This window comes from Chrysemys picta, chromosome 22 (genome assembly GCF_011386835.1).
Source record: "Chrysemys picta bellii isolate R12L10 chromosome 22, ASM1138683v2, whole genome shotgun sequence".
Lineage (NCBI taxonomy): Eukaryota > Metazoa > Chordata > Testudines > Emydidae > Chrysemys > Chrysemys picta.
In genome coordinates this window covers 22,145,329-22,168,445 of record NC_088812.1, presented here as the reverse complement: position 1 = coordinate 22,168,445, position 23,117 = coordinate 22,145,329, and the positions used below count along the sequence as shown (strand labels likewise).

General features: G+C 46.4%; 1 protein-coding gene across 1 annotated transcript in view; it reads right to left on the bottom strand.

Moving 5' to 3' along the window:
* Positions 1 to 8,372: 8,372 nt before the first annotated feature.
* The window catches only part of LOC135977188 (maestro heat-like repeat-containing protein family member 2B), a 20,569-nt gene continuing 5,824 nt past the window's right edge, over positions 8,373 to 23,117 (bottom strand). Inside the window, exons 3-13 of the mRNA XM_065576509.1 lie at positions 23,028 to 23,083; positions 21,706 to 21,860; positions 19,758 to 19,920; positions 19,116 to 19,309; positions 14,014 to 14,151; positions 13,694 to 13,805; positions 11,845 to 11,991; positions 10,492 to 10,674; positions 9,427 to 9,582; positions 8,798 to 8,932; positions 8,373 to 8,523 (exon numbers count right to left, since the gene is read on the bottom strand). Of these exons, the coding sequence (XP_065432581.1) occupies positions 8,410 to 8,523; positions 8,798 to 8,932; positions 9,427 to 9,582; positions 10,492 to 10,674; positions 11,845 to 11,991; positions 13,694 to 13,805; positions 14,014 to 14,151; positions 19,116 to 19,309; positions 19,758 to 19,920; positions 21,706 to 21,860; positions 23,028 to 23,083 (1,553 nt within the window). The 3' untranslated portion in view covers positions 8,373 to 8,409. The remainder of the gene's footprint in view (positions 8,524 to 8,797; positions 8,933 to 9,426; positions 9,583 to 10,491; positions 10,675 to 11,844; positions 11,992 to 13,693; positions 13,806 to 14,013; positions 14,152 to 19,115; positions 19,310 to 19,757; positions 19,921 to 21,705; positions 21,861 to 23,027; positions 23,084 to 23,117) is intronic.

Genomic DNA, 23,117 nt, shown 5'->3' with positions numbered 1-23,117 from the left:
GTTTTATAGACTCTCTTCAAACTTCTTGCCCATGAAGCTTAGCAAGCTCCCGCAGGCGATGGGGTTTGAAGGGTGCAAAGGGTATTTTCCACATTTTTTTAAACACTTGAGAAAATCAAAATTAAGTGGGGCCTATACCCGGGTGTGGAGCACTATGGTGTAGAAAGCATGATGCCCAGGGAAAAAGCAGAGTTTCTCGACTGATATTGGGACCACAGGTATGAGATGTTTGACTTGTAGCAAGAGCTCGCGTACAACTGTCAGCAGGATGTCAAAATTTTGAGACAGGCTTGTATCCTATACAGAAAAGAGATTATGAAAATGACGGAGAAGGGAGATATAGTAGAGATAGAACCTGGTACATTCACTGAGATAAAACTGTGTCTAGATCCATTCCGGTACATAACACTGGCATGTGTCTGCATGGCTATGTACAGGTTTATGTTTCTGGAGCCCAACATGGTAGCTCTTCTCCCTCCAGATAACTATCACAGGCAGAAAAAGAGATATTCGACCCCAGCTATTCAGTGGTGGTCGTATACCTCTCACAAAGAAAATATACAATACGGCATGCTTTACAGGGTGGGGAACTACAGGTAGGCCCCTACTTTTTAGACGGTTATGCCAATGTTGACAGGGTACACACAGCCTTTGAGTTCAACAGTTGTTTTTTTCCCCACGGTTGTGTCACTGTCATTGTGAAAAAGCACAAAACCCTATGACGGGGACAACTTTTGGGTTTCTTTATTACAAGATGCAGCTCAAGACCGACTGTCTGAAACGACTTGGTTTTGTAGTGAGGACTCTTTAGGAGCACGAGTGGCAGATGATGAAAGAAACAGACAAGAAGCTTGCAGGTTTCTTAAACAGAGCCCAGTTGCGCCAGGTGCCTCTCGTGCCTAGGGATGCTCTTTTTGGGGGGAGGACAAACGCTATCGGCCTATATTACAAACCTAACCCCAGGGAAGAAATCCACTATTATGATTTTACCAGCCTGTACCCATTCGTAAGCAAAACCCAAGAATAAACTATATTGGGGTGTCCAATAGGGTATGACAAATTGGGACCCCTTGCAAATTATTTTGGAATTGCAAAAGTTAAAGTGTACCCCCCCATGAGGCTTCTTTTTCCCATTGTTACCTGTCAGAGTAGGTGACAAGCTTATGTTCCCGCTATGCTGAACCTGTGTGGAAACCAAGCAGTGGGAGATGTGCACCCCCCATACTGACAAGGAGAGGGCCATCCTGGGGACTTGGTGCACGGTGGAATTGAACGCGGCCATAGCGAAGGGGTACGCGGTGGCTAAAATATATGAAAACTGGCATTTTAATGAAAAATCTGAAACTCTTTTCAGAGTACATAAAATTACACCTCCACCAGAAACAAGAGGCTTCAGGGTATCCCAGCTGGTGCACAGACAAAGAAAAACAAAATAAGTACATTAACGATTTCTACCAGAAAGAAGGCGTGCATTTATGCCAACATGAGATCAGGTTTAACACCGCTAAACGCCAAATCGCTAAACTGTTTTAAAATTCTCTGTGGGGTAAATTCAACCAAAGAACAAACCGACCCAACATCAGCATCGTGAGAGACCCTGACCAACTCTTTCAGTACCTGTTTCCCCCCAACTACGAGGTTTCATCCTGCGAGTTTATCGACAATGAAACAGCGTGCCTGTCTTGGAAACACACAAAAGATCGGTACTCTGTCTCTGGAAATACCAGTGTTTTCATAGCCTGTTTCACCACTGCTTACGCCCGTTTTAGGGGACCTCACAAGCAAGGTCCTGCCAGATCAACACCAAGTTTGTGTTGGCAGGCCCGAAAACATACAGGTATAAGCTGTCGGGAAGAAGGGCCTGCATGAAAGTCAAAAGGATTACCCTGAACATAGCAAACTATGAAAAGACCAACTTTGACAGTTTGAAAGATCTAGTCCTGGACTATTGCACGAGCCTGCAAGAAAACACCTCAAAAAAGATAGAGGTGCAGCAGCCCTCTATCGTAAAAAACAAAAAATCAGTGGCAAATAGAGACAAAAACCCTTAAGAAAACAGTCTTTTACAACAAGAGGGTCCTAGGAGAAGGGTTTAAAACCTTGCCCTACGGCTTTTAAAATAGATATGAGGTGGAAACACCTCTTTTCTGCAATTCTCGTGGGGCCTAGCAACTGTGGGAAAAGTTACTTTATAAAAAATGTGTTGGATAATGCCAAACAAACATTGTCTGTTATGCCTGAGAATATTGGATAACATGGCTATTAAAATCATTGCAAGATACGCATGTCTGGGCTTGTTGAAACATGTTTTGAGCAAGACTAGGCATGCCCAAGAATTTAAATTTAGTTTTTACAAAATTCATCACCATCCAGTTGTTTTGCACTAAAGTCATTAGAATACAATTTTAAAATCCGGTCAAAAGAGAAACCCTTGCTACGATGATGTCAGAAAAACACGCAGTGATAGCCGCAGGCGACAGAGCAGGGGTCTTGTAATTGCCTATTGTGAAACACAAGGTCTGTGGCATTTTTGTTTAAAAATTTCATAATGCTTTTAGGAAACACCACACTGTTTGGGGGGTGACCGTATGAGTCAAAAAACTCTCCATGGTTACGCTCCGCCAGATACAAGGTGAGCCAGCGTTCACCAAGTTGGTTGTGTGGATGCGTGTTGACCACCAAACCTAAGGGTTTCTGAGACAGCTTGCCGCCAGGGAGCCAATCGCAAAGGAACACATCTAAGAAATTCTTTTTCGTGTAAGGGGCCGTTGATAAGACACGTGAGAGCTGCACGGTGTCCATGTTCACATATAGACAAACAGAACGTTTCTCCACTGATTTATCTCTATGACGTTGTCAAAAACCCCATACACAATCATATTGACTGTGACGGTTAAAGCCTTTCCAAAACATATTTCTGCTCTCAGGTTCCCGGTTTTAATCAGGGAATACTGATCGGCGCATTACTGGTCGGGAGAGGGGTCAAAGGCAAATAAGGTGTAACCCTGTGCAAACTCCTCACGGTCGATTAACAGAGAACGACCTTTCATGTGTTTACCAGCTGTCTGTACCAGAGTCATGTATTCGCTCATGCAGCGTCCTGCCTCCAAGTCTGGTTGCAGAGGCTTGGTTGGTATCTGTTCACCATCTACATACAAGGCCACAAAATTAATATCATAATGTTTAAAATGAAAGGGATTTGTAGCGTAACTTCCGCTAAAGGTATCATTATCCACAAACCCTAGGACAAGCATTTTGGGTTACTGTCCCCAAAACAGGTTCTCCTGGTTACTGACCCCGCTGCTCGCAAGGTTGCTAAACACTTTCATTCCCACTCGGTCCACGGGATATTTAGCAGGGCCTCTGCATACCCCAGACGAACGCTCGGGGCCACCCGTACTTTTTTCACAAAAAGGGATGCCGATACAATATGCAATTTAAAGCCTTCGCCTGCACTGCCCATTAAACAGAAGGCGTCTTTACTGTGCGTCAGTTTAATTTTCACATCCACTCCGTTCAAGAAAAGTTTTTCTTGAAAAAACAGGTCACTGCGTAGCTGACCCAGCAGCTCTACCATCCTGTTCTGGGCTGACAGCTTTGCAAGCCTCACAAACCCTAGATTCCCGCCATCCATCTCTGTTTCTTCGTGTTGTCCAGTAGCGTCTTTGTAAAACAGGCCAGTGGAAAATTGCATGTCAAGGGTGGCGTCGCTGTAATTGATCACTGATTCTATAAAGGCCCTGTAAGGGTAACAGTTGTGGCTTTGGCTTACAAGGCGGTCTCCCAGCGTGACATCCAACTGACTGAAAACAGAGGCCACGGGGTAATTCACCAGGCCCACTTTGGCATCCATGGTGAGTTCAGTTCCGTCTCCTTTTACAATCTTGCAACATAGATACAGCAGCGTGTTGTTTAAATCCATATAATCAATGCCATTTCCTGTTATAAAAACATCAATGGGGGCAGACTCCGTAACAGCCGATAGAGGTGGCACCTCGATGTAGATGCTTTTCTCAATGCTGGTCTGGGTAGGGGCTATTTGAAACAAGTCTAGTTCGGATTTGGTGCATTCTTCAGACCCGCAGTGAACAAAAGCCATGTTGATTAAAATATCTCTTTTACCAGGCGGAGAGTGTCTTCTTTCGCCCAGGCTTCCTCTTGGACTTTTGCTTATGGCTGGCCCTGCGCATCAAAGCCCTTCTTTTAAAGGGTATTGGGGGACCTCTGCATTGCAGGTATCATACATTTCTCATTCTCTTCCTCCTTTTAATGTACATCAGCCCCGATCCTTCCTGTGAAGCTGTAGTCGAGCCGGTTTGTGTAAAGTGTAAGCATCCTGGTCTGAAAGCCAAGCTGTCTTCTAGTTCAAGTTTTACTATGCTTTTTGGCCACTTGAAAAAGAGGATTCACCGCGCCAAGCTCCCAACTTCCCTGGGGGTGTAATATATTTTCTTTAACAGAGCATAGGTGGAGACATGACTGTTCCCAGTACCATCTTTTACTAACACAAGTATGGAGGGGGACACATTCATATGGACACATTTAAATAAGTTTTATTAATTGCCTGGTTTAACACAACCTTTTACAGCCGCCTGTAAAAATGGATGCCATGACCCCTACAATGAGGGAGTCTGATCTGGTTCATTCTTCTATTTTGTCCTTTTCTGGATTTTCCTCTTGAGATCTGTAGCTCAGACAGGAGCAAAAACAGCTGATGCATGATATGTTTACTTCCACAGGGCTACCGATGTGCAAGTTCTCAAAGGCCTCTAGAAAGGCATCGTCGAGCTGTTGAGAGATTTTCAGACAAAAAACAGTGTAAGCACCCCACTGCTTGTTTTTAGATTTATGCAATGCCAGGTCGATTCCTAACCCCATTACACCCCCATGATCAACCGTTGCTTCTTAATCATTCATTTACCTGAGCGACGTCTTTCCCGTTCACCTTGTCCGCTGGTGACTCCCCCAAGCCATGATCCTCTTCCAACTTTAGGGGGGTGGACAATGAGAGGCCGTCACACTCATTGGGGTGCCTCACGAAGGTTTGGGTTTTGGGGTTGGGTTCCAAGGTATCTATCAATGGTGGAGTCAAAGGGCCCTCCTTGGAACTGTCACTGCTGTAGCACTTTCTCCATACAAGTCCAAAGGTCCTCGGGGCTAAAACAAAGTCTGAAGTTCTCATGGGGGTGGTAGAGGAGTCCATGTTTCCTCTCAGCCTTTCCACAATTTCTAAAACATGTCTTCTTGGTAAGAGATTGCCTCCTCTGCCCGGTACTGGGACTTATGGGGTGATGGTTCTGCACTCTGATTGGCAGAGGGCGTTGGGAGGAGTCCTTAGAGGGGTCACATGACCCTCTTCTGGGTGGTTCACCCCATCCAAGAACCTGGCCTGTTTTGGCCAAATCTCCTCTTGGGGCGGTCCTCTGCAGCCAAAACCCATCGCAATTGGTAAAGGGTGGTGGGAGGAGTTCTTAGAGGGGTCACACGAACCACTTCCGGATGGATCACCCCACCCCAGAATTCCCCCCTGTTGGTCAAATCTCCTCTCTGGGTGGTCCCCAGTGGCTGAAACCCCTCCTGATTGGTAGAGGGCGGTGGCAAGAGTTCTTAGAGGGAATCACACAAACCACTTCCAGACAGGTCACCTGGCCCCGGAACTCCCCTTGATTGGTCAAATCTTCTCTCGGGGCTTTCCTATCAGGGCGAAACCCATCCTGATTGGTAGAGGACGGTGGGAGGAGTTCTTAGAGGGGCCACATGAACCATTTCCAGACAGGTCACCCCGCGCTGGAATTCCCCCGAGTTGGTCAAATCTCTTGGGGTCGTCCCCAGCGGCTGAAAACCCTCCTGATTGGTAGAGGGTGGTGGCATGAGTTCTTAGAGGGATCACACAAATCACTTCCAGACAGGTCACCCCGCCCTGGAACTCCCCCCAGTTGGTCAAATCTCTTGGGGTGGTCCCCAGCAGCTGAAACCCCTCCTGATTGGTAGAGGGTAGTGGGAGGAGTTCTTAGAGGGGCCACACGAACCATTTCCAGACAGGTCACCCCGCCCTGGAATTCCCCCCAGTTGGTCAAATCTCCTCTCGGGGTGGTCCCCAGTGGCTGAAACCCCTCCTGATTGGTAGAGGGTAGTGGGAGGAGTTCTTAGAGGGGCCACATGACACATCTTGCTTCTGGTTATGTGTCTGCCTTGACCCCAGAAGTAATACCCCATGGGTGTGGGGCTTCTGGTGACGGGTGGGCAAGGGGTGGGTTAACGTTTGATTGACAGTAGGGCCCTTATACTACAGGAGTGCCTTCTTCTATTTTTCTCCGTGCCGCTTCATTCCCCAATCACTCGGCCAGAACAGATGTCACTTATGATCTCAGTTGCCACCAGCTGTACAGTGGGACTTGGGTCTTTCTGTAGGACCTGGAGAGCTGAAATTACAGAGGACAACACGTTAGTGAACAGACTGTCAAATCACAGCTAAGTGTGATCACAGAACCTTGAACTACCTGAGCAGAATGATCACATGGAAAAATATGAGACTGGGCTCAGTCCTTCTAATGGGATGGAAAATACATGAGAGATGAATATACCCCACTTTTCATATAGTCACCTCTGCCTGAAATAGCTGGAGACTTATTACCTCTGAATACCACACTACAGCAGCTCTCCAATACAAACAAAGCTTTAGGTTCCTCCACTGGGTCCCTTCCATGCTCTCAACTGGGGGGAGACCCTGACTCTACCAGAAAGTCATCCACTCTGCTGTAAATGGAAGAAGGCCCATTGTTTCAATAGCTTCCACTTTTAAGTTTATTTTCCATCTCCATTCAGGAGACACTGCCTGAGCTCAAATAAACCTGGAATTTAACAGAGGCCAGGTCCAAGCTGGTTTATGCATGATACAGAGCACCTACTGGAAGAAAAATTGCTGGTGGGAAATTTGAGGTAGCAGAAAGTGGCTACAACTTCTTCTCACCTGAGGAGTCCACAGAAAGCCAATAAAGCCCAAAGAGTGGATAGCACTGGCTGTGGAGGCGGCATTGCCAGGACAACCAGGAGATGTACTGACTCATATCACACCTTCTGCAGCTTCCTCCTTCCGGGAAAATTAAAGCGGACTTTCTACTGGGCAAGAGTGAATTTGTCCTTTGCTGTGTGGCTGATGCACTTTGCACCAGTGGTATTGGTTACTGCTGCTTGTCAGCCAAATTCCTTTATAACTCACTAATGAACAGGACTTCAGCTGTATTTATTACTTACACATCAGCAGATATTCCAGGTCTAGCCATTTCATACGCTGCCTCTCTGTGTGTTCCAGGATGATGCCTAAATACACAATGTAAAATAAATAACAACAATAATAATAAAACCTTCCCTTGTTGAGTGCAAAGTGATATTAGCAGCCCCTAGACAGGTCTTTGGCATCTCTACTGTAGGCCTAAAGGTGAGCTGTGGGCAAGAGGATGCTAGAGCAGTTTAGAGTCCACACTGAAGAGAATGAGAGAGACATTTTTTAAAAAGAATGTTTCCATAAAACCCATTTGTTTGAAACAGTCTGTGTTCCTCTTGCCACCGCTGTCAGTTATTGGAGACATACTAAGATAGTGTCTTGGTCTAGTGGTCTGAGCAAAGGACTGGGGCCAGGAATAAGTGAGTTCTAAGCAGGCATCTCACAAGGTGACTGATAGCTGAGACGTAGGCCACAATGCCTGCCTGTCTCACATGGGTGTGCTAGGGTTAAGAGGGCACAGGGCCAAAGAGGAGGAACCTAATGCTTCCTTGACAAGGTGGTGTGGCCAGGAACCTGAAACAGCAGGCGCTATGGGGAGGTGGGCTGCATGCCTCCCAATGATGAAGTAGCAGTGAGGAGCACTGAACAACACTGTGGGTAGGTCTGCACTTTGATCTAGGGGTATCACTCCCAGTTCAATAGGATGGGCCCACACTGGCTCTGACAGCGATAGCATGCTAACATTAGAATGTAGCTAAGGCAGCACGAGCAGTGGGAGGAGCTAGTCACCTTGAGAATAGACTTTGGGGTTTGGATGGGATCATACTTGGGGTGGTTAAACCTCCTGCTGCTCCTGCCATCGCAACTACTCTCTATTTTTAGCAAGCAGGACTAGTGCGGGTACGTCTCATCAAGCTGGGAATTATACACCCAGCTCAAGGTGTAACCATGCCCTACGTGACAATGTCCCTGCCTCTACTACTAAATGACTGCACCGTGCTTTCCCTGCAATGATCCCGAAGCACTTGATAGCAACTAATCCACCACACTGGAGAGGTAGGGATATTAACATCTCCATCTATGGATGGGAAGCTGAGGCACAGAGAGATTAATGGCAGCTCAGCGCTGCACAGTGGGATTGTTTCTGTCTCCCTCAATGGAAATACCAAAAGGGACACTGGGCATCATCTCTCACCAGCTAAGTTGGCTGCAACTGCCCGGATCTCTTCCCAGCTGCTATAGAAGTACGTGATGGTGGTTTGGTACAATTTCTCCAGCAGCTCTGCATTCTCTTTGGCCTAGAGGGAATCAGGGATACATGAGCTCTCTCTGGCTAGAAGTGCCCTTTGACTGCCAGCACATGCTTTTACGAACCACAGGTAAATAAGATAGAGAACAGGTGGCTGGGTAGAAGTGGGAACAATGGGAATCTGTGGCAGATTTACATTTCCCATCACCCTCAGTCATATATCCCACTCTTACAGTTATTTACATTATCCATCACACATCCCCTCCCCACCTCTACACCACCACTCCAGTCAATAATCTCAGACAGTTCAACAGCTCACTCACAAGGTGTCTGCAAATGTCCACCTGGAGCTCTTCAGGCTTCAGCTCGGCTGTGCCACCAAGGTGCTCATTAATTGCACTTCGGAGTCTCTTCAGTTCCAAAAACGGTAAACAGAGGTGAAACGTAGCTCTGCATTCCTGAAAAAGAGCGTCACACCATTGAATTGTTCTCTACCGAGTGCTATGTTCATACAAAGGGAACTCATCTGCTCATCTATTCCAGGATCAAAAAAAGGGATTCATCTGGATGTAATTGGCAGAAAACATGCAGGAATGACTAATAGACGGGAGAACTTCAACTGAAACCTAGAGGTAGCATCAATGTCTTTTGGGAACAGATACACCGATGAAAGCTGCTGCACCAGGCATAGCTGTGGTCTCTCTGTTCTGGAGAGGCAGGGGTCTGGGGTGCAGAGACAGACAGGAACAGAGACCTGTCGGGGTCAGACCCATGACCTCTCCTGGATTCTGGTGAGGCAGCCATGGACCAACCTGGCTGGAACTGACTCAGCAGGAGGGCAATGAACTGAGGGGAGAATTTGGGCCTCCACAGCAGGCAGGAATAGCAGAGCTCCCCTGGCATTGGGAGGAAGATTCCTTTTGCTTAGTAAATAAGTCACTGTTGGTCTTACCATTGAAATCTCAGGGTTTGGGTCTTGCAGGTGCAGCAGAAGTGTGACCCAGCTCCTTTTAACCTGGTCGGCAAAATAGGTCTTCCATTTTCTCTTTGTCAGCCGGGCCAGGATGCCAAATAGGACAAAGGCCATTGAGCGAAGAGCATCATCCTCCTACAGCCAAGAAAGCCCCGCAAGTTAGTAACTAAGAGACAATCACATCATGCACTTCCCACAGCCATCTCTTCTACGCTAAAGTAGAGTGATTCCAACTACAGCTAGTCGGAAAAACGGTAATTAACCAATTTTTTGTTCGAATTTGCTGATTCATCAAAGTATTTTAGAGACAGTTCAGTTTTGATGAAATTCCTCCGGAAGCCAGGTAGGGGTCCTTAGAAACTTGCCTGGTGTCTTTCCAGTGCACCCATCCAGCTCTGTGGCAGCCAATCTAGCAGGCTGATTGGGACCGTGGGCTTCCAGGCCCCCAGCTTCTGGGACCCTGGGAGTCCTGGCTCTCAAATTTGCAACTCCCTGGCACCTCTAGCTCCCAGAGTTTCCTGGGTTCCCAGCACCGGGATAGTCTGAGAGCAGACTGCCCTGGGCCAAGGCTTCCAATAGAGCTAGGTTGAGAATAGTAATTCTGTTTCACAAAGAGTTTTGAACTTTGGGGAGAGGGGTTCCCATAAATAGGAACAAAACACAAATTTGAAATCTCTAAATTCTGTACAAAATGGAATTATCATTCCAACCCTCTCACATAAAAATGGTATAGAACAGGCCCAACACTCTCTATTGTACTCTGTAACCCCCATTTCATGGTTATCTAGCTATCTAATCTAGTATTCAGACTTTCTTTGAGGTTCTCAGTGGCAATAAAGAAGAATAGAAGGGTGAGACTGTGGGAGCAGGGATGTCATCCCCATCCTCCTAATGTTCTCCTCCTCCGTAAAACACCTCTCTTCCCTGGGGCCTAAAATCTCTTCACTCCGACATGAGCAATGCCCAGGGAGTCCACATCAGGCATTGTAAATGGATTCTAATCAAGATTGGTTGAACTGGGGTTGGAGAGATCTGTTCACATACATCGTCAAAGTAAGTCCGGATCTGTTGGGTGAGGTCTTTGAAGGAAGAACCTATGTCCTTCTCTTTCAGCTCCTTCAGGACTTTGGCCAGTGCTTTCATGCTCTCGCCAATGACTTCCGAACTGAAAATGTCATGTAAGGCCCCGATCAGTAGGCCCAGAAGAAACTTCTTGTGCTTTTTCACCTGTACAAACATATGACATTAAAGAACACTTATCACTGATCACACTTCTAATAAGTTTTCTTTAGCAGTTATGAAGCTGTGGGAATTTCATCAAGCCCGTCTCCCCCCAGAGACCTATAGCTATATTTCAGACCAGGTGCTAGCTACAATGAGCCCAACTTGGTGCCATAATACATCTGTGTAATCCTATTATTAGATTCCTAGTTACTTAGATTCCAAGGCCAAAAGGGACCATTGTGATTATCCGGTCTGACCTCCTGCATAACATAGAACTTCCCAGAAATAGTCTCTGTTTGAACTAGAGTGTATCTTTTAGAAAAACATCCAATCTTGATTTTAAAATTGCTAGTGACAGAGAATCCACCACAACCTTTGGTAAATTGTTCCAATGGTTCATTAAAATTACCATTAAAAATGTATGCCTTATTTCCAGTCTGAATTAGCCTAGCTTCATTTTTCCCCATTGAATCTTGTTATACCTTTGTTTGCTAATGTGAAGAACCCATTATCAAAATTTATTCCCCATGTGAGTAGTTATAGACTGTCCTCAAGTCACTCCTTAACCTTCTCTTTGTAAAGCTAAATAGATTGAGCTCCTTGAGTCTATCACTAAAGGGATATTTTCCAATCCTTTGATAATTCTTGAGACTCTTCTCTGAATCTTCTCTAATTTATCCTTCTTGCATTGTGGACACCTGATCTGGACACAGTATTCCAGCAGTGCTCACATGAGTGCCATATTCAGAGGGAAAATAACTTCTTTACTCTTCTTCAAGTTTCCTCTGTTTATACCTCCAAGGATCATTTCAGCCCTTTTGGCCACAACTTCGTATTGGGAGCTTATGTTCAACTGATTATCTGCCATGACTCAAGTTTTTTTCGGCATCATTGCTTCCTGGGATAGAGTCTCTCATCCTGTAAGTATGGCCTGCATTTTTTGTTCCCAGATGTATACATTTACATATGGTCATATTAAAGTGCACATTGTTGACTTATGCCCAGCTTACCAAAGGATCCAGCTTGCTCTATATTTACTGCAAAGAGGTTACTAGGGTATATGAGAGAGCAGAATTTGGCCTAGTGCATTTTGTGCAGCCTCTGTAAACTCTGAACAACTCTCTCTCTTGGTTTCTCTAGTTATGCTGCATTCTATTCAGTAATCTCTCTTACCTTCTCAGGCGCCCCATAGACTAAATTTCCCAGGCCTCTCACAGCCATCTGGCGGACAATGCTGTTCCTATCCTGGGACCTTTCTTCCAAGATGCTCAAGACAGACTTAAGGAACTTCTTCTCCCTGAGCATGGGATCACTCATTAGCTGAAATAAAATCAACATGTCCATTAGCCCCAATATGATCATTAAGATTGGGAATATAATTTGAGCAGACATGGAATACACTAAAAACAACAAGGAGTCCTCCTACAGCCACAGTCTTGTGGATACAGACTAATATGACTCCCCCTCTGATACTTGGCACATAAGACACTGTAACTTTATTATTCCACACAAATGAGAAATGTTTTAAAACCTGGAGCTTTCCTTTTGGGCACTATAATAGGGATCCACTCACCTCTTGAGAGCCTCTTAGTGGCTGGGTCTGGTACCACAGTCCTTTTCTCACCCCTGGCGCACCCTGCCAGCCGACCTTAGTGAGTCTTCTGTGGCTCAGGCCTCTGGCTGCGTCCCAAAGTCCAAATGAACCCCTTCTGGGGTAGTCAAGAACAATCCCATTGCCCTCACTAGGGTCTCCAGCCCCAACTCTGAGTCCTTGAAATTCTGCCCTTTGTTCAAGCTCTCCATAAGCACTGTCCCCTCCATGGGGCTTATGCCACTGTAGATGGTGGGGGAACCAGGGCCTGCCCATAACTCTGGGTTCCAAACCATGGACCCTGGAAACAGTAGCTAGGCACTGCTTGATTTCAGTTCATTTTTGCTTCTTCCTACCGGCCACTTTTAGCTTCACCCTCACCTCCGGGTTAAAGTTCTTAGGGACCCTCTTCCTGCAAATCCAGCTTAAGCAAATGCTGCCAGAATCAAACTCTGGCTATCCCCTGAATTTCTGTGGCCAGAGAGCAGCCCCCTTTCTTGCCCCTCCAGGTCCTGCCAGGAACTGACCTGTTAAGGCCCTGCAGCTCCTTTTAGCTGAGCCTGATGGGCTCTGATTGGCTGCTTTCGTGAGGCCTCTCTAGACAGACCCAGATTTGTAGCTGTTTGCCTGGGGCAGGGTGTAGTAGGACCACGGGGCCTCTTGTAAGGAGCCTCAAAGCCCAGGTACAGCCCATCACAGGCACAGATCGATCGTTTTTCTTAGAACCTGATGAGCCCCTAAGATAGTTGCTTAGCATAAGTGGGAAATATGATGCAGATGTTAGAGGAAGACTGTGGAAAGGGCGGATGGTCCAGCTGTTATCACACTAGCCCAGGACTTAGGAGACCCAGGTTCAATTTCCTGCTCTCTCAAAGACCTTGGGCAAGTCACTTAGCCCTTCTGTGCATCAGCTCCCTGCCTGTAAAATAGGAATCATCGTGCTTCCCTACCTCCCAGGAGTGTCGTGGGGATACAGACATTAAAGAGTTTTGAGGTACTCAGATACTACAGTAATGAGAACCTAAGATAGATGTGAATGTATTTGTATGTTGCTTGTTTTATAGTATTAGGACACTAGGTTCATTCAGAAGATCTGCTGAGCTAAACCAGAATCAGGAGCTGTTGGTTAGTATCAGCATTAGGACTTGGCAGAAGAGGTCCAGGAATTCAAACTCTGTCTGTATCTCTCTCAGCCAGCACCAGTGGTTGTGTAGCTAGCACAGGCAATGACAGCAATAAAAATATCAGAGAGAGAATGACTCAGAAAGGTGTAATGAAATTCCCTGTGAGGTTTCCATATAAAGGAGGACCCATTCTACTATCTAAAATGACAATTACTCCTATGAACTGAACTGTACAACTCCCGAAAGAAAAGCAAACATGAGACAACAGTCTAATGGTGAAACCGCTCTTCAGAACCCTGTGTCTTACCTGGGCAAGGAAAGCTGTGCTGGTGACTCGGAGGTTTTCTGTTGGGGAATTCACCCAGGGGAGGAGGCTCTGTAAGATCTCAGGTGTTATTAGTTCAGCTCTTAGCAGAACACTGGAAGACAAAATAAACCGCTTATGGGGTAGATTGCACACTTCAAACACTCAGCTGCTCTGAGCATACAGCACTGATATCTAAGAATGGGAGTTGTGTGTTTCCACCCAGGGCACCCCCCACAAAGCCATAAACTGGAGGTTCCCTCTCAGCCACTCTATTTGCTACTGATTCCCAAGACTAAAATCATGCCTCCTAGATCTCTTACCTCACCAGCAGACACACTCCCTCATGGTGAGTCTTGGGGTTTTCAAGCAGACTCTGTGTTCTCTGCTCCCTGAGCGCTCTCCCCAGTCTCTCATTCCCAGCTCTGAAAAGCACAGCCTCTAATGCTTGGATAGAAAGCCTGGGGAAAGAGAGGCACAGAACTGCAGCAATCAGTAGGAAGGTGCAGCCTGAACAGAGTCAGGAAGCCCCGGTTACTTGTCAGGTCTGCTGTTCATCGACAGTTCATCCATTGGCAATATCCTGGACACCGGTGTCCCTGGAAGGACTTGATGCCGGGAGGTAAGTTTCAGTCTCATACATCTCATATGACTAGTTTTGCTAGGGACAAAATTTTGCAGTCATTTTTTCCTTTCTGCAAGGAGTATGGGCACTAGCAGAGTACAGTGATATGGAAAAGATACATGATCAGGACCCAAACACTGGGGGCATAGTGTGGTGATTACTAATGGACATTTTGGGGTCATATCTCCTGATATGATGTGACAGAGTGCTGAAGGTTTGCACTTGAGTCAGCACTCTGGTCACTATTAGTACTAATTTGGTTCCTCACAGAAGGCCTAATTGGACAGAGGTGTACCTGATTACGAGGTCAGATTGGGGCTAGTGAGTCAAGGAACCAATCATTCCATTAACAGGGAAACTGTATAAAAGGACATGGGCAGGAGCTCTTTGAGGGGAACAGACAGAGAAAGAAACTTGGGTGACCAGATGTCCCGATATTTGGGGCTTTATCTTATACGGGTAGCTGTTACCCCCCACCGCCTGTCCTGATTTTTCACACTTGCTGTCTGGTCACGCTAGGAGAAACAGAAAGACAAAAAGCTAGGAGAGCCTGACAAAGTGAGGTCTCTGAGTGGAAACACCTTAGCCCCCACTTTTGGAGAAGAGTTTAGAAAGTTGAGGTACAATATAAAGGTGTTATGTATTGGTAGGGGGATTAAATAGACTATATGTTGGTGCTTACAAGCAAGAAAGTCTCAACGCAGTCTGTGTTTATGGAAGATGTGGGGGTGCAACACCCCTCTCTGTCACAGCTGGGGGCTCATCAGGGATTTCCCTGTTATCTATGCAAATGGAGAGCCTGTTGGAGAAGCCGGTGTAGACGTTTTGGCACTCCGGGTGATGGAAGGAACACTGAAATGGGTGGTGAAGCAGCAAAGAGAAGTGTAGAACAGGGGTTCTCAACCTTTCTGTTTCTGAGCCTCCCCCCACCCTCAACATGCTACAAATACTCCATGGCCCAGTTCCAGGCCTCTGCCCTGCCAGGCATCAGAGTTTGGGGCTCCTGGCTCCGGATTTTAACTCCACAGGGTGCAGGGGCTCGGGGCTTTAGTGCAGGTGCTGGGCCTCAGGGCTCCAGCGTGGCTGGGCTCAGAGCTTCAGCTTTCTTCTCTAAGCCCCAGCTAGTCTAATGCCAGCCCTGCTTAGCGGACTCCCTAAAACCGGCCTGATTGAGAACTGCTGGTGTAGAAGACCCTACAGACCTTCCAACAATCCCACCATGCAGAAAAACAGCCTTTGCTTGCCTGGTAGGTTTAACAGCAAAAGAGCCTTCAGGAATTTATACAGGAGCAAGCCCAGGTCTGGCAACAACTCCTCCAAAGTCTGGCCAGTCCTGTGACAGGAAATGGAAACCAGGCACAGGAGATCAGACTCTGTAAAATGGGACCTGCGAACAACCCTGATTTGTTTTTGGTTACTCTTAAAGGAGCAGCAGTGAGACCTCATAGGGACAGAACAATGTGGGGCCTTCAGCTGACACCCTATTTAACCGGGGAAGCACATATATGGGTCTTAGTGATTAGCAGGCAAGAGATTATGACATGATTAAGGCAGCTATGCTGGACTAGGTGGGGCCTGTCCACAGAAAAGTACTGCCAGAAATGGAGAGTTGAAAGATGGATTGAGGGATTATGCCTCTGTGCATTTGGACAGAAATTAAAAGATTGGGCCACTCATTGGTAAGGCCAGATACTCAAACTGTGGGGGAGATCATGGACTGCATGATTCTGGAAGTTTCTTCAGAGTCTCCCTGAGCATACTCGAGCATGGGTTCTGTGGCGCCAGCCAGTTAATCTGGACCCCACAGTTAAAGTTACAGAGGAATTTGCAGAGGCGGACATTCCCAGAGTGAGTCAGTGGTTTAAGGGACTAGATTTGAGAAGGACCAGAATGCCTCCAGCTGGGAAGGGCAGCAAGAAGAAGAGGGAGGCGCCTCAAGGAACTGTAGTGGGAGCTTGTCCTACAGTGTGCTACCGACATAGACGTGAAGGACATTTAAAAAGAGACTGTCCTAAAATGGACTGTGGATTTGCACAGTTTTGTGGCTGGGATAAGACTCCCAGGCAGGGAAGGAAAAAGAAAGTACCTACCATATCGGTATGGGTAGGGAGGAGCCACCAAAGGGACTAATGGACACAGCTTCATCCTGTTTGTTAATCGGGCAGGAGTTAGTGAAATCCCACTGGAGACTTCCCAGAGGTAGGATCAAAACTGAATATGTATATGGGGACAATACATTCTGTCCAATGGCAGAGGTGACTCTGGAAATCAAGGGGAAGTTTAGGCAGAAACATGTAGGGGTAGAGGATGGATTGCCCCACTGCCTTCTACTGGGCATGGACTAGCATCCCTTTCTAACAGGGACACCAAGGCATGTAGGGAGGCTCAGGAGGGTGGAAACAAAACCTGAAGGGCCAGGTAAAGAGGAAATATATGTAAAGGGGCTGGAGGAACCTAGACATGAAAGTACAAGCCACAGAGAAGGTGAGGATGCGGAAGTCCCCTGAGAGACAAGAGGGAGGAGAAAGAAAACAAAGGTCAAGAGTAAAGGTGACTTAAGATCATCCATTGGGGTCAAACAGTCATCAGAGCCCTTACCACCAGGATCTCAGGAGTGGGCATCCCGAGAACACTTTGGAGGGACTCAGCACAGTCTGTGTTTATGGAAGAGGCCGGGGCACAGCATACCACCCCTCACATATAGGTACCTAAAATGGGCCTGCACATGGGCCAACAGCATGAGCAGAACACTTGTGTCTGCAGCGCCAGCAATCACATAGCTAGGTACCCATCCATGTGAACAAATTCAAGTTTTGTGGACAAAGCTTAGGCACCCTGACTCACTGTGGCCACTACATAAGACCAGCCTCACAGGGTCAGTCCAATGGTCCATCTAGTCCAGTATACTGTCTTCCAACAGTGGTCAATGCCAGCTTCTTCAGAAGGAATGAACAGAACAGGGCAATCATGAAGTGATCCAATCCCTGTTGTCCAGTCTCAGTTTCTGGTGGTCAGACGCCTAGGGACACCCAGAGCTTGGGGTTGTATCCCTGACCATCTTGCCTAATAGCCATTGATGGACCTGTCCTCCATGAACTTATCTAATTCTTTTTTAACCCAGTTATACTTTTGGCCTTCACAACATCCCTTGGCAATGAGTTCCACAGGTTGACTGTGTGTTGTGTGAAGTAATACTTATGTTTATTTTATAGCCACTGCCCATCCGTGAACAGAGTTTGCATCCTGGTTTCCTGGGAAAATTCAGAGACATTATAAAACCCTGAAGTCTGTAATTTGAGCACCTTGTTGGCATAGAATAAAGAAACACAACAATAATAGAAACTAATAATGTTGTGAGATTGGTGGGAAATGTACATTAATGGGCTATCAGAGCTGAAGTCAGCTGATGACTCAGGAATCTCTTAGTGTTAACTGGCGAGGGGCACAGAGTGGGTGCCGAGTGGTCTGGTATGTACATTCTAGTTCACTTAGGCTTGGTCTACACTACCCCCCCTAATTCGAACTAAGGTACGCAACTTCAGCTACGTGAATAACGTAGCTGAAGTTCGAAGTACCTTAGTTCGAATTAGTTCAAACTTACCTTGGTCCACACTCGGCAGGCAGGCTCCCCCGTCGACTCCGCGGTACTCCTCTCGGCGAGCTGGAGTACCGCAGTCGACGGCGAGCACTTCCGGGTTCGACTTATCGCGTCCAGACTAGACGCGATAAGTCGAACCCAGAAGTTCGATTTCCAGCCGTCGAACTTGCGGGTAAGTGTAGCCAAGGCCTAAAAGATTGCCATATGAGTCTCAAATAAAAGCCCATGTCACCAATATCATTGTGAAACACATGTACAGATGCGGTGTAAAGAGTCATGTATATGCATTGAAAATTACATTTTTATGATCTGTGTCTAGGGATTAGTCACCAGGAAAGGTGAAAAAAATGGTTTTCTTTCAGGGAAGAAATGTTTATCCATCTGTTTCTTTATCTCTAAATTAAGCATGTAGGGTTCACATTCAGTTCAGAAGGACTGTGAGAACTACAAAGAAAGAAAAGTAACAGGAAGTAGACAGGGGGTGGGGAACCAATTTTGGGGTACACATCAAAGGTGTGCTCTAGTATATTTGGGGGACAAAGAAGACACCCTGGTATCTTTCACTTAGGAAGTAGATGGACAGTGATAGGGACAGCGGGGTTGCTATCAGGTGTGATTGAGAATTTTGGGTGAGAAACATCTTTAGACAGGAGGTGAACCTGTTGGTTAAGTTTAGTCTCTAAGAGCATGTTATGATTTCATTTTACATGTTACCATTTTTTGCTCGCATTCTTACTCACTATCACTGGAATCTCTGTTCTTTGATCATCTCTGTTCTTGTTTGCATTATAAATATATCTAAGTGCTGTGTGTTTTGCCGTATAGTATAAGTAATAAAGTATAGAGTTTAAAGTATAAGTAATAAACTGGTGTGTACTGTTCCATTGGGAACAGCAGGCCTGGTAATTCTGTGGGTGTTCAGTGGATAAAGGTCTGGACACTATATGGAACGGTCAGAAGACTCAGGTGTTGGTGTGTGCCTATCACTAACCTATACAAAGAGTCTGAGGAGGCCTGGATGGCAGTGTTTGTTTTGCCAGAGCCTGGTCGTTTCAGGGAAGCGACCCACAGCAGGCACAGACAAGACTTCCTCACTCTAAGGGCAGGCAATGGTAAGGTGTCTCGTAACCCTGGGAACTCCTAAGGAGTGTCACACAACTCTATTGGAATTCTCTTTGTTTCTCTCCCTTCCTTCTAATTACCGGCAAGGGTCGCCCTCAGTATGTTGTATGTCTTTTTGGAATTCCCTCTGGCTGCTTATCCTTGGCAAAGGCATCTCTTGTCCTAGGGTTCGGCTGACCTGCTGCAGGAGAACAGGAAACAACTCTGGGAGCAGCTCCTGCACAGCTTTGCTCGACTGCAGTGCTGACACCACCTCAAAGATGGCACATGTTGCCTGAAAGGAGAGAATGGTAAAAACTGAGATCTCTTCCCAACACCATCACACCCTCTCTCCCCTTCTGAGATCTGCTGTACTAAATTCTCACTTCTGCCAGTAACTTGAATGACTGCGAGCAACTCGCTTAACTCGTGGCTCAGTTTCCCACATCTGTACAAATGTGGATGACCTACCAAGGCATGTTGTGAGTCCTAAGGAATATTTGCAAAGCACTGTGAGAAAGCTGGTTCAAAGACTTTCTAATTGCCAGATGTTATTAAGTAAATCAGCCACGTACTCTAAAACTGCCGTATTTGTTCCACAGACAGCAGAGCTGGACTCAGGGAAACAGTACATCAGAGGAGAAGTGCCCACACAGCAATATTATACCACACTTCTAGCTTTGCATCAGCAGGATTGTCACAGGGCAGAGGAAAGCCTGAAAGAGGTGTCTGTCTTTACTTACTGAGAGAGGTTCAGCAGCTGCCCAATCCCTGTCGATTTCAGTCTCTGAGGGGATGCGGCCTTCTTGTCTTGTTGGAGTCTTTATCTTGTCTATCAGGATCTTTAGGACTTGAGTGGCAAGCAAGGGGTCTCCCCCCAGAGATCTCCACAGCTCAGTGATGTCACTGCAATTTAACAGAAGTTACATGTGACCCCTGGACACTTTTGTGGCTCAAACTGAATACGTCATATTTAAGTAAAGACCAAATTTTCTCCTTGCCAATGATGAGAAAGTTAGGAGTACTGTCCTCCTTTAACGCTCCTCGTGTTTCAATATTGAGTTTCCAGTTACAGAACTAGGTTAAGTGACCTAGTCTTACTGCAGCCTCACCATTAATACTAGACTTCAGAAGGACAGGACACAGAGCACCAACCTCAGTTTCTGCTTTCCCATTTTCCAGTAAATATGGAATCATGAACATGTGGCTACAAAGATCTAGGATTTGGAAGGCAAATTGATGAAGGAAAAGCCATATTCCTACTAACTGGTGTGATATAGCATGGCCAGAGGACAGCAGGAGAGTGATAGATGGGAGATAAGTAAGCCCCAGGATGATGAGAGCCTTAGTCCCTGTAGAGGGAAGGGAGGCTGCTACAGATTAATTAGAGGACCTGAAACCAATTAAGCCAATTAGAGCACCTAAAGCCAGTCACCTGATAAACCCCCCCTGCTTCAATCAGACAGTTGGAGGAGTTGAAGCAGAGTTGTTTGGTGTTGGAACAGAGAGCAGTTTGGAGGAAGCAGTTTGGAGAAGTGCTGTGGCGGGCCAGAAGATCAAGACCCTAGCTAAAGGGAAACCCGGCTTGTGCAGAGCAGAGGGACTCTAGAGACACAAGGGGTTGGGAGAAACTTGGCCCAAGCGGAGAGAGGGCAGGAAGCCCCACAAGCTGAAGGGCCAGAGAGGGAAGTAGCCCAGGGGAAGGAATCGCTAGTTCAAGTGGTTCACTGCTATCCCTAGAGCCCCTGGGCTGGGACCCGGAGTAGAGGGTGGGCCCAGGTCCCTCCCTTTCCATTCCCTTTTTCAGATACTAATGGGACAGTTGATACCGCAGTTCAGGGGTGAGAAATGGTGCCTGCACCCACACAAGAGGAGAAAGTGCGGGACGCAACATAATAGTGCCGGCAATTTGCCACACTGGATATACAATTATGAGACCAAATATTCGTGACCATCCTATGTCCCCTTCACAAAGGGTGTCCCTACCCTCTGTTTGCCAGAAGCTGGGAATGGGCGACAGGGGATGGATCACTTGGTGATTACCTGTTCTGTTCATTCCCTCTGGGGCACCCGGCATTGGCCACTGTCGGAAGACAGAATACTGGGCTAGATGGACTTTTGGTCTGATCCAGTATGGCCGTTCTTATGGTCTTAGATTCCAGCACTGATAACTGATAACTCAGTTAGGGATCTTTAAATGAAATGATGGATCTGCTTCCAGTCTAGTTTTACGTACCCAGGACAGCAACTCTATTCTAGCAGCCACACCCTCACTGATACCAAGGAGAGGTCTGATGATAATATTGGCTCTATTCTTTGTAATCAGCCAGGGATTTGGACTTGAAGCGGTCATGCTACCAGGAAACCAACAGCCACTGCTAATTTCCAGAGTGAGGTCAATTCAGGTGTCTAGAGAGGTAGATGTTTCCAACAATACACTCCAGTTATGCCAGTAAAAATAGGTCTTTAGGATATCAAAGCAGCTATTAATTAATGGAAACAGAATGACACTTAGTTTCTCTCCACACCCCACCTTAACATGCTCTTGGACCTTCCTGTAGAAAGACCCAGGCTATTAACCTTTAGGAATTATCCCAAACTGTTTGCTGCTTAAATAAAGCCCTACATCTCCCAGTAAAGCTGTGGGATCCATGTTTCACCAAGATGAATGCAATAGGTAGCGGTATATACCTGTCTATCGGCAGAGGTTCACCGAGGAGGCTGGAGATCACGGTCTCTAGGTCACGGTGAGCTAAAATGGACACCGCCTCCACCAGGAACTGCTTCAAGCTGCCCTCCTGGATAGTAGGCATTTGGCTATATATTATAACCAGGATATCTGGCACCTGGAAGGAACAAAACCAGAAAGAAATGTCCCTTTTTCTTTCTCTTCATTCATTCTACAGAATCAAAATCTTTATTTAGCTATTTAGCCAGTTGTTGCTTTTTTAGAAATTCTTCACTTCAAGAAACAAATGTTCAAATATGTCTGCATAAATTTAACCCACAAAAATTGCCCACACTTGGCTGTAAAAACTAACACTGACACACACATATACATACCAGGTAATGTAATGTGGTGGTGCCCAGCTATGCATTAAATAAACCAGTTCGCATGCACAAAAGAAGGCTTTACTTGCCCACATTTTGCAGGTGTGATTTAAGCAGCCAAATCTGACCATTTGCCTCGAAGAATGCCTAGTTCATAAACAACCACAAGCACAAAATATGCAAGTGCTTTAAACACAGCGTGCAAATGCCTGGGACTATGAACAGGTGATGACCTCTCATATTCACTCCTGGCCCTTCACATCTTCAAAACACTGTGCAAACATGGCAGTTCTGCTGCGAGGGTTCCCTGTCCTGAGACCTTTCATCAGCCTTGTTAGAAGATTTGTGGAGTGCTCCTTTCATCTAGCCCTAACGCACTGGGCTCCAGAATAAGGCATATAAATAGTGGATCCCAAAGACACTATAGTTTTCTCCCTCCCTCCCCCCTTCTATTCTTAAAGGGTACGTCTACACAGCAAAAAAAAAAATCTCACAGCAGTGTAAAAGTGTAGCTGTTCCTGGTTGGGCTGGAGCCCAGGCTCTGAAACCTGGCAAGAGGGTGGGTCTCAGAGCCCAGGCTCCAGATTGACTGGGAATGACTACAGTGCTATTTTTATCCAGGTAGCCCTTAGCCATAGGCCTCCTAATAACTGGATGATTCCAAGTGCCAGTCATTCCGTCTTGTTGTATTTTCCCCAGAGTCTGTTTTTTCAAGCCTTTCTTGGCTGAATACTGTGGCAACAAGCTAGACAAATAAATAACCAACCATCTTCCTTTTCCCTTGGATTATCTCTGTCTACTGCGATTGATTCTGCCATTGCCTATCTTAGGGTAGGAACAGAGATGGAATCGACTCTATGTCCGAGGGGGAGAAACAGCAAGATTTTTGTTCATTACACATAAGGGCAAAGATCTAAAAGCCTAGAGTTTAGACAGAAAACCTCTCCAGTTTCCCGTTTTACCTTGTCCAGCATGGCATCTCCACACTCCTTCAGGATGATTTTCATCCACAGTCCAGCTGCCGTGGCACAGGTGGGGCTGGCAGACAGCAT